General features: G+C 40.7%; 2 protein-coding genes across 4 annotated transcripts; one reads left to right on the top strand and one right to left on the bottom strand.

Moving 5' to 3' along the window:
• Positions 1-5315: 5315 nt before the first annotated feature.
• On the bottom strand, positions 5316-7377 carry fam43a (family with sequence similarity 43 member A). 2 transcript variants are annotated; one of them, XM_044362336.1, is made up of 2 exons: positions 7289-7377; positions 5316-7176 (listed from the first exon to the last, which is right to left on the bottom strand). In XM_044362336.1, exon 2 carries the CDS (start codon positions 7148-7150, stop codon positions 6110-6112), a length of 1041 nt encoding a protein of 346 aa, XP_044218271.1. In that variant the 5' UTR covers positions 7151-7176; positions 7289-7377; the 3' UTR covers positions 5316-6109. The 2 variants fall into 2 exon arrangements, with proteins under 2 accessions (XP_044218271.1, XP_044218270.1); XM_044362335.1 differs by having other exon boundaries at positions 5316-7179; positions 7289-7376.
• A 1438-nt stretch (positions 7378-8815) lies between these two features.
• Positions 8816-15031, top strand: lsg1 (large 60S subunit nuclear export GTPase 1). Of its 2 annotated transcripts, none has more exons than XM_044362324.1 (14): positions 8816-9166; positions 9707-9833; positions 10185-10305; positions 10391-10477; positions 10569-10655; positions 10747-10807; positions 10960-11136; positions 11364-11732; positions 11963-12064; positions 12173-12316; positions 12774-12897; positions 13092-13171; positions 14060-14230; positions 14373-15031. In XM_044362324.1, the coding sequence occupies exons 1-14, from the start codon at positions 9068-9070 to the stop codon at positions 14550-14552; spliced, it is 1929 nt and encodes a 642-aa protein (XP_044218259.1). In that variant the 5' UTR covers positions 8816-9067; the 3' UTR covers positions 14553-15031. The 2 variants fall into 2 exon arrangements, with proteins under 2 accessions (XP_044218259.1, XP_044218260.1); XM_044362325.1 differs by lacking the exon at positions 8816-9166 and adding an exon at positions 9450-9538.
• The last annotated feature ends 858 nt before the right edge of the window (positions 15032-15889 follow it).

Raw genomic sequence — 15889 nt, 5'->3', positions numbered from 1 at the left:
GCATTCTCCTCAGACAGCCTGTCTGTCTAAGGGTCACCCCATGATTTTCTCTCTCTCCTCTGTTATTATTCCATTTCCTCCCTGTGAACGGAAAGCCCGAAATAACCCTGCTGAAATCTATGGTTCTCCGGGGGCAAAGCTTTTGTGTAGGAGCAAGTGGAAAACAAGAGCAGCGGTGGCTGAATGGGACACTGCGAGATCTAGAGTTTCACAGCCTCATGGGGCTCGCTCCATAGACACAGACACGGCTCATTACACGAGCAGACTGTATGGAGACCATCTGAGAAGTGTCGTGTGAGACACTCAGCATGTATGATTCACGGGGGAAATTGTAGGCTGGACTCTTGTCTGAGGCTAAATGATGGCTGAGTGCACAGTGATGAAATATTCTGTAACTACCTGCAATTGTATATGTGGTGAACTGACAGGTTATGATCCTAGCTCAGGGTATCTCCTGATTTTAAGTCACGCCAGAGGTGGTCCAGACTGAAATATTTCACTAACTTAAGTAATGAACATGGCAAACATACTTTCTAAACATGCTGATGTTAGCATTTAGCACAAAGCACCACTGTAATACAGCTTCACAAATACGCTAGCATGCTGTAGACAAGAAGCAACTGTCATGACTTGAGACTGAAGCCAATATATCTTAAAGTGCAATGCCACTGATAGCTGCTGGATGCTGGCTCCAAGCGTCAACTTCTCTCTAGAAATATTAAGTCAACAATTTTTTTCATTATGGTTGCAAACACTCAGTTCAGGCCCTCTCATAAGTGTGCTGGTGGTCATTTTGGAAATTATTGCTCTGTTAATAAGATTTGAAGACTTATAGTAGCTATAGTAGCACCCAGGCGCTGGGTGTTGATTGACAGCTATGATCACCAGTTCACTCACCTGCTGCCCTCCTGGGCTCCGGGACTCACACTGAGTCGGACTATTATTGCAATATTTCAGTAAGTTTAATGTTACTTGATTATGATACCTGCCCTGTTAGCACAATTCAGCTAAAGTACCTGATGTTAGCCCAAGTGTGCACCACTCAGTGTTCCCAGTAAGCCAGCATTCGCTTCTGTCCAAGGTAGCGGGGAGTGTTTCCAAAGTGTGATAGGAAACAAGCCCACGCTCCTTATTTGGAAAGTCTTGGCTCTAAACAGAACAGAGGACACCAACCATAAGCAGCAACTCTGGGCTTCAAACCGGATCCAATGCAAACCAATTGGTAATGTCACACCTCACTATGACCATCTTTCCACACAGTCCATGCTGTAAACTCTTATTCTTGTTTTCACGATGAAGTTATTTTTTCATCCAAGTGGTTCATTTTAGGTTACATAACCCAATTTGTCAGCCACCGGTGCATAAAATCACTAGCATCTATGTGGATGTGTCACAGACACAGTGCTTTTAATGGATGCACATTCTCAATAATTAATTACAGCAAGTCTGTCTTTGCCTGCTGAGTTATCTTTTCTCCACTTCAGCCAGAGTAGCACTTTAGAGGATGCAGCACACAAAATGTTTTTTGAAACAGGTGTGCATGAAAAGTCGTGCTAAAAGTCAGAGTGCATCTGCGTGCATAGACGTGCACACACAAATCCTGGAGGACAGCTGTCAGATTCAAACTAATGAGAGTTGAGGCTGGCACCATAATGGATTTCTCTCTGTCTCTCACTGTCTATCTGTCTCAGTCTCTGTCTTGCACACTCACAGCGCCCTGGTAATGTCATAGGTGGACCCTGACACTGACACTGTCTGACACTGTCTGCCTGTGAAGCACAGGATCGAAACACATCTTCTCCAAAATAAAAAAAAGGTCAACAAAGTTCACCCTGAGTTTGCCTGCAGGGTCTGCTCCACCTCTGATTCTAAGCTGTGTGTAAAATGACCCTCAACACTCGTTTTTTTAATTGAAGAGTGTGTTAATTACACACTTTCACAACACTAATAGTAGCATCAAATTCAGCTCCTCCACACCTGCCCCCACTTGTGAGGTACTGTCTACATAAAGCATATAATTATGATCCGAGGGCATGCTGGGACTTGTTGCTCTCTGCTACTATTCTTAGAAATTGGTTTATGTTTCCACAGTAAAGAGAAGGTCACTGTCCCTCTGTGATCTGATTGAACCCTTATGACATCTCCAGTGCTGCTGGTGTAATCAGATCCAGGCACATTAACAGCTCTGGTGCTTTCCCAGCTCTCCTCATGCATTACAGATGAACAGATTTTGTTGCGTGATTTTAAAATGAAGCTGTGTGCATGTCTGGCACTGGCGATGATCTGGTACAGCAATGGCCCACGGTGCCGTTCCACTTACAGATAATTAGGAACTTCTGCTCTTCTACTTCTGTGTCAAGCCAGGCTCTGACCGCCAGGTTCATTCTTTTTATTCAAAAATGTTTCCTTTTTTTTATGGCTGAGCATATAAAAGATTCTGATCAGAGCAATTCTCTCAGTGAATTATATTGTGATTAATTTTTTATGTGTTGACAAGGTGTCATTGCAGAAAACAATAAGTGGCAGGTATCCAGAATACTTATTGAACCCTGTGGTAGTAATATAAAGCAAATTGTTGCTTTATACTTTATACATACAACAGCAGCAGAGCTAAATAATTAAACAACAACTATTTATTTCAATGATTTGCTGCTTTTCTTTGTAATATATAATGGTAAATGTAATATTTGGGGTGTTTTTGATGGTTTTTTGGACAAGAAATCAGCTTGGGCAATCACCTTAGGAATATTTTCACAGTTTATATGTATTTTATGGCCCAAAAGGTTCAATGAAGGAATAATTGGCAGATTATAAAAAAATAATTAGTTAGTTGCAGCCGTAAACAGCAGGTTTGTCATCATCTCAGTTCACATGTTGGGATGTTCTAAGAGTCGAGGCTCCAACTATGAGCCACAACATCCTTATTTTGAGTCCAGCTGAGGGCCTTTGTTGCCTGGAGCTCACCATCTCTCTCTCGCCTCATTTCCTGTCATTTCACTACTGTTGACTTGATAATAAAGGTATAAAATGCCCATAAAATTGCTCTTTTAAGTTAGTTCAGACAATGTATGTTTTGATACCTTTAAACTCTTGAAACCCTGAAAAGACACTTTTTTTTTTTTTTAAATGCATGATTATCTGTCACAGAAAAAAATTGCTTTCTTCTGTCCTGAATAACAATTTAGTTATAAAGATGGACAGGCATTAAAAACCAACTGCAACATACTCCACTTCTTTGATTGACACTGAATGTGTAGCCTCTTTCCCTGTGACTCATACATGGATTACAGTAGGTTAAGCAAACATTTGTTCAAGGGAAATGCGAACGCGACGTGTGAATGTCAAAACGCCTCTTTTCATTCTCTCTTATCAATCAGGAACTCCACTCTCTTCCTTGGCAGCTTGAAATGTGTTCTACAACCGCTTGTTGTCAACAAACACCATCAAACCTTTAATTGTATGAATAGGCTGGCTGCACATGTGTCTGATATCCAGGAAAGCCTGGGAGATTGTGAGAACACGATTGCTTTTGCAGCGGTGGGACACAAGAGAGGCCACATGAGAATGTAGGTCAGGGAGAAAGATTCGACTAAAAATTGGAACAGCAGACAAATGGCCTGTTCCTCTCTTTATGTTTGTGTGTTAGGAGCACTGGCTATCTGTGTCACTAATTACATTAAGCTGGGCACATGTTGATGATGTCATACTGTCTTCACAGTAAGTAAGAGTGGCTTCTGTGAGGCTGCAGCTGTTGTAGGCAGGCCATCAAACTGCATGAGGAAGAGAAACTAAAAGTGTGATTTTTTTGCGCTCTGTTGCTATTTCAACTCACATGCACAATTTCCACATACCGTAGGAAGACACAAATATAGCAACAATCTCAATTTAGCATGTCTGTACGCCTCTTGAAAGCACATCAATTCATAATGAGCCGCTGTGAAGCCTTTCATAGGACCAACCACCGGCTGAAATACATTAACCTTCTGTCTCTGAATCCATGGTGGGATTTTTTTGTTTTTGTTTTCAGTGAATACCTCAGCATGGCCGATGGGATCGTGTCAGCTGGTGAACACACAGTCTGTCCAGATAAGAATCCCCATATCCACCTCCTCTGGGTAGCCTGTTTTCTCTCTCCTCATGTCTTATTCAGCCCTGTATGTGTGCAGCATTGGTTCTAGTGGTGTTAGTGAGAATACGCCCGGCTCTGGAGGAGCATCTCTGCATGCTGTAGGGCTCCAGGGTACAGCCCTGGCAGACAGGCGCGCAGAGCTAATGGCTTAATGCATCAATATCTGTGTGTTTGAGTTGTTACTGTTATTTCAGTCTGGGGCCAAATGAACGGCAACTGGAACTGTGTGGCGTTTTGTGTAGGCCTGTGTCTGTCTGTGAAAAGGAAGTGACAAAGACAGTGACAGTGACATGTCTTCCGCATTTAGAGCAATGTGAGAAGTGGTGTCACTGTTGCCAAGTCACATCCCTCACTGACCACAGGCCACATGTGCTGGAATGAGAAGTGATTGTGACTGTCTCCTTGCCGATGCAGTATATATCAGATATTAAGCGTAATGTACTGGCATTTAAAAGAAGGAACTAATCTAACCTTTTATCAAGGTCAAATTCATTTATGAACTGATAATTTCCGATAAGTTGAACTGCACAAAGGAAGTATATCCAATTCATTTTGTCAAACTAGACACATAACACTACTAATTAATGGGGCAAACATATACCTGCTGGTTATAATATATGATTTCAGACTCATACTAATACATTGTAGATTTACAGTACTTCTTTTAACTCTTAAGATATTTTCTGTAGCTTACAATCAAAGGAGGACAGACGTAATAGCAAATAAAAAACCATCAGTATCTTATTAAGGGAGCTCTGGTGCTTCTGCTTCCTTGTCATTAAGAGCCATGTGATGTTCTAACTGCTTGCGCTTGTGGTGACGTCCTCCTGTGTGGCCTTCCTTCCCCTGAGGCCAGCAAGAATGAATGAGCCTTCAGTACCCTAACTAAATAAGTTCAACTACAGCCTGTTCCCTAGAAGCAATTTGGTGAAAGGACATAAGCATCCGTCCAAGACTACTGAATGAAATGCATATTTAAAAGCAGCATAGATACTACAGTGATAACACTGATAATGCTTATAGCCTACAGTTGTAAAATGTAGTCTCTGTCTGTGACTTTTTTCTCAGTAGTGTAAATCTGACCTCAATTTGAGAAAGGTAAGTCCCTGCTCATACTGAAGGAAGACATGGCCTACTTGTTTTCCAACACAAATATACACATACATAATGAACTATGACACATTCATATCACTTCCTTTTTTTTTTATTGATAATGAGGTTCCTGTGAGGTTCACATAACAAACCACATTTTTTATTCTTTAAAAAATAACATATTTATACTTAAAACATCTTACTTTACATCTTAATACATAAAGGTGTTGTTTCTTTTGCACAGCAAAGATATGACATTTATGTTTCAGACAACATACCAACAGACATTATGTACATGGTAATCAACATAATACTTGAATGAATTCCACAACAGTGCAAAAAATAAAATAATTGAACAGGCTGTCACAAAAGCGCCCTGACATGAACATTAAAGGGTGCCTGATTAGGCCCATTGAACCACTTATGAAAAAAACGAGACGTGCTTTAAAAACAGAGTGTTTTTTTTTTTTATCATGATGGACATTTTTCAACAGAAAAATGCCATTTTCACGAGAGAAAAAAAGGTAGGTAAACAAGCTTGAGGCTACAACAAATCCTCTTAAATAAAAGAGATGGAATTAGTGCTGTGCGTCCTAAGGCGCACTGGGGTTTTGTCGGTTCAACCAGCCATCTCTCAAATGGGCATGCACTTGTTTTCCAATTTTTTATGGGTGTATACAATCCTAAAATATAATTCTGTAGCTAACTTGTGCTGGTTATTGTCCCAGAATCTTTGAGGATCTTTTCTGGATCCTTTAAATTAGTCATGGAGGCACAAATTAGAAAAACACTCCAGCACAAGGTTGACGAAAGAGGAAATGTTTTTTTCTGGAGACATCATAGCTCAACAAAACAATGAGTCAGAGGAGCACAGAAATGCCTAATTATTCAGGCAATTTCCTGCACCTTCACCTCTTCAAACCCATTAGTGAGCAGAGGGGGCTCCTGGTTGCTCTCTATGGAGGATTCGCTCCCCGTGCTCTCTCCAGAGAGAAGTCTGGTGACTCTGAGGTCAGCTTTCAGTGTCTGCACATCGTTTCCTATGCTCATCTCCCCCAAGTCATTAATAATCTGAGTCAACTCCTGTTTACCATTAGTAACACAATCATCGTCCGTGTCCAGAATGTCCTCACATTCGAAGTGCATCGCTTTCTCCTCCTCCTCCTCCCCGACCAAGTCCTCCGTGATGGAGCCCAGCTTGGGCGCGCTCCGGCTGCGCTCCACCGGGGGTTTGTAGTAACACTGTCCGTTCAGGAGCTTCCTGAGGGGAACCAACGGGATGGTTTGTTCCCCTATTAGCTGTTGCTGTTGGTGTCTGGCATCGTCCCTCCGTTTTAGTCTTTTGAACTCAGCCAGGGCTGTTGCTGAGGTCTGGTACAGCAGCAGTGCCATGGCCTTTGCCTTCTCCGGCTTGGACACCAGCACTGCGTGGCAGCGCAGCATCACGGCCTTGTGCTTCATCTCGTGCCTGTAAATCCAAGCGAAAATCTTGGGTAGCCTCGGGTCCGCGACGCAGTAAGTTATCCGGTGCAGCAAGTACAAGTGTCCCGGCCGCCTGGCCTTATCGTCCACATGCACCATCCGGATCCCCTGCGAGCTGACCGTCAGCCTCATCTTGGTGCCGTTCTTGCCCATTTCGCTCTTTCCCCAGATCTTGCTCACCGCCACGTCCGTGCAGCCGTCACCTTTGGACTGGATGGTGGTGGCATTCCCCAGGTAAAGCACCGTGTATGTAGGGTCCTCGCTGGTGATCTTCACCTTTTTCCTCTTTGACTTGAACATGCTGCCCACCCTGTTGAGTGCGCTCTCGGGGCAGGACTTCGCGAAGGAGGTGAGCGCAGAATAGTTGAGACTCACCGCATAGCCCTTCTGCTTGGACTGCTTATCTTCCTCTATCAGGTCAAACTTATTCTTCTTCCAAGGCAGCATTTTATCGCTGTCAACAGGAACAAAGTCTACTGAGAGAGAAAGAAAAAAAAACTTTTTATTACTACTAAATTCTACAAGTGTTTACTGTCAGGTCATTTATGAGCTACTCTATGAGAACTGAACGCAAAGACACCGTACTTCATCTGTGCATCCTCTGGAGTGCTCTTGTCCATTGTGGTGTCCCACAGCCTGAATCTTTGTGGTACAGATTACAGTCTACTGAAGGGGGAACGAACCTCGAGGTTTATATACTGGGAAAAACCATTTCAGTGTGACTGTAGGGGGGACTGAACCAAATGAAAATAGTCGTATAAATTTGGGTTGACTGCGTTCATTAATACAAAACTCTCACGTTTGCTTGCTTGTTTTCAAATGACTGCAGCATCATTTTGAACATATGTGAGATTAATTATTTGGAAATAAATTAAAGTACAGACACAAACACTGAATTATTAGTTTAATGCAACAATTACACAGTAACATTTAATAACATCATACAGTTTCTTACAAAAGATGACTGGAATGTTATTACATTTTATATTTTACATACAGAAATAATTTTAAAATCTTACTACACAAGCAGTTACTTTCTGCTGGGATATTATAACCAGGTTATCATATCTTATCAATGATAAGATATGAAATTTTCATTATAAAGTCACTGCTGAGCCCAAGCAGACAACATTTCTATATTAAAATATCCATGATTTTTCTTAAGCATCAATAGGCTGCCACATTCCCACCACAAACCCAAATCATGTTGTCTTTGTTAAATGTGTTCGCTTTGTTTCTCACAGTTATTTAAGTTAGATTTGACAAAAGTAATCTTCCCTTTAATGTGTTACTAAAGAATTTTTTCGAAATTAGAAGCGTGGCGTGCTGTCATGGAATTAAATCAACATCAGCAGTCACATCTGAGGGCAGCACAGACTTCCAGGAAGATTTTTTCATCTTAACTATTGCTATTTTCTTGCTATGTTATGTTATATGTTTTAATGTTATAGCACTTTGAGATTCGCTGTGAATGAGAAGTCCAGTACAAAATAAATGCATTATTGTTGATGGTGATGATGATGATGTTATTGTTATTGTTATCATCATCATCATCATCATCATCATCATCATCATCATCATCATCATTATCATCATTATCATCATTATTATCATTATTATTATTATTATTAGCCTCCTTATAGAATGTTCGCGGGACAACGTGTGGTCTGAATTAAATGCGTTTGTCTTTCGAGAAATAGGGAGTACGGACTACAGAATATAGTAGTCAGACTATGTCAATTCATCATATTCATGAATGTGGGGTGAGGATAGCAGCGTAACCCTCATGTTGCTTTATGCTGCCATCTTTTGGTTCACATCAGAAGTGCGTTTTGTGATCGTGGAGAAAGATTTACTTGTTACTTTGCGCAATATGAAGCTTTCATTTATTATGTATAATCTATTAGCAATAAATTAATGAGAAGTGTATTTATATGTAGCCTATTTTATTAATGACTGTAAAATGCGCTACCCCTGCGGAACTAATGTTGGTATAGTCCCATTTTCTTCAGGGCACATTTGACAGCTGGACAAATAAGTGGACTGTTCCATAGCTGCGTTACTGAAGATGCTTATAACAAACGAGTTATCACCCCAAGACTTTCAAGGATGAAGTATTTTTATATTTAATATACGAAATGACTATTTAAATGTAATATGTTCAGAGTCGCTGAGGCGTAACTGTCGGAATACGTCACTGACTTGGTTTGTTCCACTTCCGCTTCTTACGACAACAACGTAACGTAGTGCCATGGATACTTAGTGCACATGGGTCACAGTTGTTGCTGACATTTATCGCATTTGCAGTTTTCAGTTTGATATTTCTACGGTGTTTTGTGTGAAGCGACAACAACAGAAGTTAGTATGGGTAAGAAGAAGGCAGGCGGAGGGGGCGGACTGGGCAGAGCTCTGATAAAGGAGAGACTCCAGGCTGGCCGAGGCAACAAGAGGGGCGACTCCTGGGTATGACATGGCAACAACTAATAATGTCGTAGAAGTGATATATCTCGCTAAATGATGACATTTTATAAAGTCTAATTTGTTGTGGCAATGTTTGAGATACCAAACGACTCCTTCATTACATGCAGGATCCGGTTAAGTTCAGTGTTTTACATGTCAGTTACTGTCGCCAAACTTCATTAGAAACATGTTATTATTTGTTTTTTTGCCTACGTAACGTAAGAACGTACATTAAGTAATACCTTGGGTAAATTCGCCATGGAGACACATGATCCAGGAGTTTGTTATTTTTCATATTGTTGGATTTTTAGAATCGGATCATTGGACTTCCTACGGTCCTACTATCCACGTGTGTTTTGATGCAAGGCACTTATGGTAATACAAACACTTAAAAGCTATGTGGGTGGAACACACCACAATTACAGTGTGTACTCATGGTTGACACTTTGTCTTCTGGAGATGCACACTTTGTAGTAGTCACTGCACACTAATGTGGTATGTGATTAGTTTGGACCTAATTTGACTTTTGTTTTACACTTACAGCTGCACACCAGCGAGCTGAGTGATGGCTATGACTGGGGACGGCTGAATCTGCAGTCAGTGACAGAACAGAGTTCCATGGACGACTTTCTGGCCACTGCTGAATTGGCAGGAACAGAGTTTGTGGCTGGTTGGTGATACTTAATTTAATTCTTGTTTAATACTTGGGTTGTGCTTACTTAACTCAGGAGTTGCAGGCAGTGTGTTGTATGCACGGGTCTATCTACTCTGCTTCCTAGGAATGAAACTCATGCCTCTAATGTAATTATCTGTCTGGGTCACAGTGTGCTGTTCCATTCCTGCTTAAAGGAACATAATCAATTCTTATAAATAAAGAATTAAGTTGGTAACTAAGTTGTAATTATGTTTGATTTTGGGCATCGGCTTTTGAGAGTCTTTGAATACCTTTTTGTTGTTGTTGTTGTGTTTCTGCATCTTTTTCATCTGTAATTACTGCTCTCTGTTTCTTTTTTTTCCTCAGAGAAGCTCAACATCAGGTTTGTGCCAGCAGAAGCTAGAGCAGGCATATTAACAGCTGAGGAGAAAAACAGGCTAAAAAGGCTGCATGAAGACAACAAGCATTTCCTCAAAATTCCTCGACGGTAAGTTGAACAGATTTAGTTAATTTACTGACATATAAGTATATTTTGCATTTTTAGATGTTGTTATGTCTCTACTTGTTTTCAGCCCCCACTGGGATGAAAGCACCAGCCCAGAGGCTCTTCAGCAGGCAGAAAAAGACAACTTCCTGGAGTGGAGACGAGAGCTTGCACAGTGTGTAATATTCTGTATCCATATAGTTTATTGTACACCCATTTTGGATTATCTGTGTCAGTAATCTAACTATTAAGTGTTACTTTTAAAGACTTGAAGAAGAACAGAAGTTAATTCTCACACCATTTGAGAGGAATCTTGAGTTCTGGAGACAGCTGTGGAGAGTCATCGAGAGGAGGTAGATACTGCTGCCTGTTCATACATGTGTTTAATGAGCAATGTGTTCTTCTTACGTGATGCTTAAAGTAAAACTGTTTGTTTTCTTGTAGCGATGTCGTTGTTCAAATTGTCGATGCCAGAAATCCTTTGCTGTTCAGATGTCCTGACCTGGTAAGAACATTTATTTTTAATAGTTGCAGAGTTAGTTCAGTGGGGAATGCAGCGTGTGTTACCGCTTATAACTAGCAGAAATACTGAAGTCAAGGTGAGCTTCACTTCTGTTCTGTTTATTAAAGTTCTTCTTTCCCGTTGTGTGCCACAAGGAGTTGTATGTAAAGGAGGTGTCGGAGAATAAGGTCAACATCCTGCTGGTGAACAAGGCCGACCTGCTGACCAGGGAGCAGAGGCGAGCCTGGGCCAAACACTTTGAGAAAGAGGGGCTAAGGGCAGTTTTCTGGTCTGCGCTGGCTGAAAGCAATAGACTGGATGCAGAGGAAAAGGTGAGACGGTGGAGCTTTAATGATGAGCTGTATATAAAATATCATAATTATGATAATAATATAATAATAATGCATTTACGTTCCGAGGAGCAGATAACTGTGTGGAGTCGCATTGTAATTTCAAAGGGGTTTCGGGATGCTTATGAATAGTCACGCTCTTCAGCATCCTCAGACTTACTGTTGCCTTTAAACACAGCATTTAAAGCGGTAAACTTCTCCTCTCATAGGGCATGGAAGTGGAGGATCCAGAGTGTGGAGAGAGTGACCCAGAAGAGATGGAGCAGCCAGACAATGAGGACTTGAGCCAAAAGGGGGCAGATGGAGAGGAGAAGGAGGAAGAAGAAGAAGTAGAAGAAGAAGAGGGAGAGGATAGTGGTACAGAGGAAGAGGAGCAGGAAGAGATAACCGTAGATGAGGAGGAGTGGTTTACCTGCTCAGAAGATGAGGGGGGAGAAGAGAAAGGGACTGTTGGTTCATCTAATGAATCCTCCTTCCACAACTCCAGTCGGCTGCTGCACAAGGATGAGTTGCTGGCGATGTTTAAGGCGGTTCACAGTGGACCCAGGTGTAAAGAAGACCAACTGACAGTGGGGCTGGTGGGTAAAAATGTATTGCTTACTTGCTGTGTGTGTACAGTAGTCGTATATACGAATGCTTTATCCAGGAATGCTGCTGTTCTCGCCATAGCTGTGACGAAAAGCTTTCTGAATGGTGCGGAACGTAGCGTCTTAAATGGAAAATATACTCTGTTCTCACATTGTTCTGACAGAAAAAAAGCCTCGACATACACTAAACTATCCTTTTTCATCATGTATGGACACAACAGGTCGGGTATCCTAACGTGGGGAAGAGTTCCACCATCAACACTATTCTACGGAACAAGAAAGTGTCTGTTTCAGCCACTCCTGGACACACTAAGCACTTTCAGGTACAGGACGGCTCTCCTAAACTCTCCACGTGAATTCAAGTCATGCTTTCCATCAGCAGAAAGACAAATGTGTGATTGATTTTTGCCTTTTCTTTTCATGCATCTCAGACTCTGTATGTGGAGCCAGGCCTGTGCCTTTGCGACTGCCCCGGGCTGGTCATGCCTTCCTTTGTTTCTACCAAAGCTGAGATGATCTGCTCTGGGATCCTGCCCATTGACCAGATGAGAGACCACGTACCAGCAGCCTCTCTGATATCCTTTATATGTCAATCAAAAATGTTTTGCTTGCATTTACATACATTATTACATTATTACTTACATTATTAATTAAATTGTAACTTTGTAATAGCTTCTTTTTTTAAGGAAAAACTGCTTTAAAGGTGCTTTGTGACATTAATAAGTCATTATTGAATACATTTTGAGAAAGTGGATCAAGTGGATTTATAGGAAATGTGGTCCTAAGTTTAAAAACACAAGATATAAATCTTTGTCTGGAATATGGGGTGTTTTAATGAACACCTTACCTTATCAATCCTGACAGGGGTCTATTTTATTTTACAGTAATTATACCAAACATCCCAAATTAATTTGAAATGGATATATTGATGTTTTTACCCAGAATTTAAAATTTTTACACCATAAAGCTCACAGTTACCAGGTTTAAGCTTTGGATGGTGATCGCAGTTAAGCCCTTAACAGATTTTTTCAAGTATGTCAAACAATCCCTCGGGACGTATTAGAAGGCACCTACGGCATCAACATCATCCGACCACGAGAGGACGAAGACCCCGACAGGCCCCCCACCTCTGAGGAGCTGCTGATGGCTTACGGATGTGAGACTATCAGACATTGATAGTTTTTCTACAAAAAATAAATAAAAATAAAAAGATTTACTTGCAAGTGTGCAACTTTCATTGGCTTTTATTTGGTATTTGGCCATTTCTTGTTTCTCTGTGTTTGTAAAGCTCCATGCTTTTAGATACAAGCTGTATAAAGTTTATCATCTTGTGTTGTCATGTTTTTTCAGATATGAGAGGCTTTATGACGTCACACGGCCAGCCTGATCAGCCCCGATCTGCCCGATACATCCTTAAGGACTACGTCAATGTAAGTAGCACACATGGGTCAGATTTGAAAAAAGTTACAATGACTTTGCTTGTTCTTGTTTACTTTTGTACAGTAGGTAGGTAATGTTGGAATGAATTTGAGGGACCTTGCACTGAGTACCAAAATGTTTAAGCAGGCCACTAAAAGTCAGTTTACAAATACTGCTCTGTGATGAAGACCCCAAGCAGGATAACTGAATGCAAATTACAATAATCTACTGGTGTTGTTCACCTGCAACATAGCATGGCATTGCAACTGGATGTCTGTTGTACATTTAAATTTGTGTACTATCCAAAAGTACAGGACCTTAGAGAGTGAATGAAGAGAGGGAGTGACGGTAGTGAGAACAAAGCAGCGAATTAGAGAAATAACGTGTTATTTTCTGATTATTTCATGGTGGTTACGTTCTAAAGTAGAAATAAATAACCACCAAACACTCAAAAGATGATTCACTGTTGAGACAGATGCTCTCAGTTTCCTCTTAAGACCTCCTTCTCATGCATTCATTATATCCAACTCATGCAGCAGTAAATACAAAGAACTGGACAAATCTGTATTGTTTTTTTCTCTTAATACTGCATTTCAAGCACTGTTGTCTTTTTTTATTACCTCATGGGTTTAATATTCATGATCTACCTGGTTCCTCATATGTGGTTGAAATGAAAACAGGATTGCACAGCAGTGACTTTTAGTTCCAAGTTAAGTTCCTGAGATTAGTTCCTCTGGTTCCAAAATACCCGGGACTTTTGGTTGAAACAGGGCTTATTAGAAACATTTTTGATTTGGGCAGTTGTTCCTATAAAATCATTTGTAACCTCAAACATTTGCATCCTGAATAGAACATCCTGTCCCTAACACACTCTGCCTAATAATGTTGACTCCTTACAGGGCAAGCTTCTGTTCTGCCATCCTCCTCCACATATAAATGCTAAAGACTTCCAGCCACAGCACAGCAAGTTCCAGAAAACAGACTCGGACAACTGTGACCTCTCCTCGTCAACAAACAAACAGAAAATCAAGAGAATCGAAAATGTGGTTGACAAGAACTTCTTCCATCAGGTACAACAAATCCACTGTCTTGTTACTAGCAAGGAAAATGCTTGAATAGTATGTCATCACATTAAATCTTGTTTTCCTATTTTCGAGAGGCTTTTTATTGTGATATTGAATGCTTGAGTTTTGACGGGATCTCTGTCTTTAGGAGAATGTGAGAGCACTCTCTAAGGGGGTTCAGTCTGTCATGGGCTACAAACCAGGCAGTGGACCAGTCAGCCTAGAAAAAGCTGGATCAGAGATGGTGGCGGGCAAACCCTGGAAAAAACATGGCAACAGGAACAAGAAGGAGAAAGTACGCCGGCTTAACAAGCATCTGGACGCCTGATGATAATCTGAAATCTAAGCACTTTCAATTACAGATCATTTCAACTGGAGTGGAAAAACCCTGAAGTACAGTTCACATGTGATTCCAAAGGAATAAAGGCTGAGCAGTACCTGTACGTAGACGTAGGCCCCTTAATCCTGTGAGTCCAGAAAGGTCATATTTTGATATTAACCAGTGAAGTGCATAATCTGTAATGGACTGCTCTGGTTCGAAAATCATATTGGTGCAATGCATTCCATCAACTGGATCACCAGTTGTACCTCAGATCTCACAGGACTGTTCGGTAATGAAATCGACATCCAGAGGGTTTGAATTTTATAACACATTGAAAAGGAGATTTTCAATACAGTTTGCTGAAGTTTTAAAAAGGCACAACATTGTCTTCATTAAACAGGTAGAATACTGTTTGTTGGAAAGAGCCTTCACTCAGATATGATTTATGTAACTAAGATTGGTTATCGAATAAAACTGAAAACTTACCATGTGTCACTCGTTTATTACATTTCCACTAGGATATTACTGAGTAATCTTCAGGGTGAAATGTTGGAAATATTGTTTCCTTAAAAGCTATGATTACTATGAGCATGAAACACACAGTAATCAATGTTTTTGATATTAACGTATACGTTTGCAATTTTTCAAGTCTGTCTTAAAACAGGTCAGATGCCCAAATGAACATTGAAACAGTCCTGCTCATCCTTTAAATGAAATGAAAGATGTGAAAGACTTGCTCATAGTGTTGAAATTATTGAAACTAGAGCAGTGCCTGTTTGGAACAGGCTTGGTCTCCAGCTGCTGCTTCAATGCATAGAAAAGTTAATACAGTCGATGTGAGGTGTGAGTGAGTATATATACTTTCAACATGAAAGAAACTAACATTCTGTTATGCACAGATGTTATAAGCAATAAGTGCTCTAATAGTACATAAAAATATTTTCTCATTTCAGGTAGCCTAAAATAAGGGATTGATTTAAAAATAAAATAATGTGCATGCTATAATAAAGTGGATCGACCATTTAGGGCTCTTAGATCGTTCTTATTTTCTGTGCCTTCAGTTCATATTTGAGTGGGTATGTTTGCGGGTGACCTACGCTCAACCATGTATCTGAACGCCTCCTGTGTAGCCACTTACTGCTGATTTGCTATTAATATTAAACGCATCTCGTGTCCAAATTGCACCAAATTCGACTCTGCACTCCCTTCGTTCCCCTGCAATGCACCCGCCAAGTGTGGAGTCGATGGGATGAATAGTTCAAGAGATACGCGAAGGACACACAGACATACTGACATGCAGAGATTCCATCCTTTAATAGATAGATAAATGTATTTTTAATGTT

The sequence above is a fragment of the Thunnus albacares genome, chromosome 9 (genome assembly GCF_914725855.1).
Source record: "Thunnus albacares chromosome 9, fThuAlb1.1, whole genome shotgun sequence".
Classification (NCBI taxonomy): domain Eukaryota; kingdom Metazoa; phylum Chordata; class Actinopteri; order Scombriformes; family Scombridae; genus Thunnus; species Thunnus albacares.
Note: the sequence above shows the minus strand (reverse complement) of the source record. Positions and strands in the feature narration are given on the sequence as shown.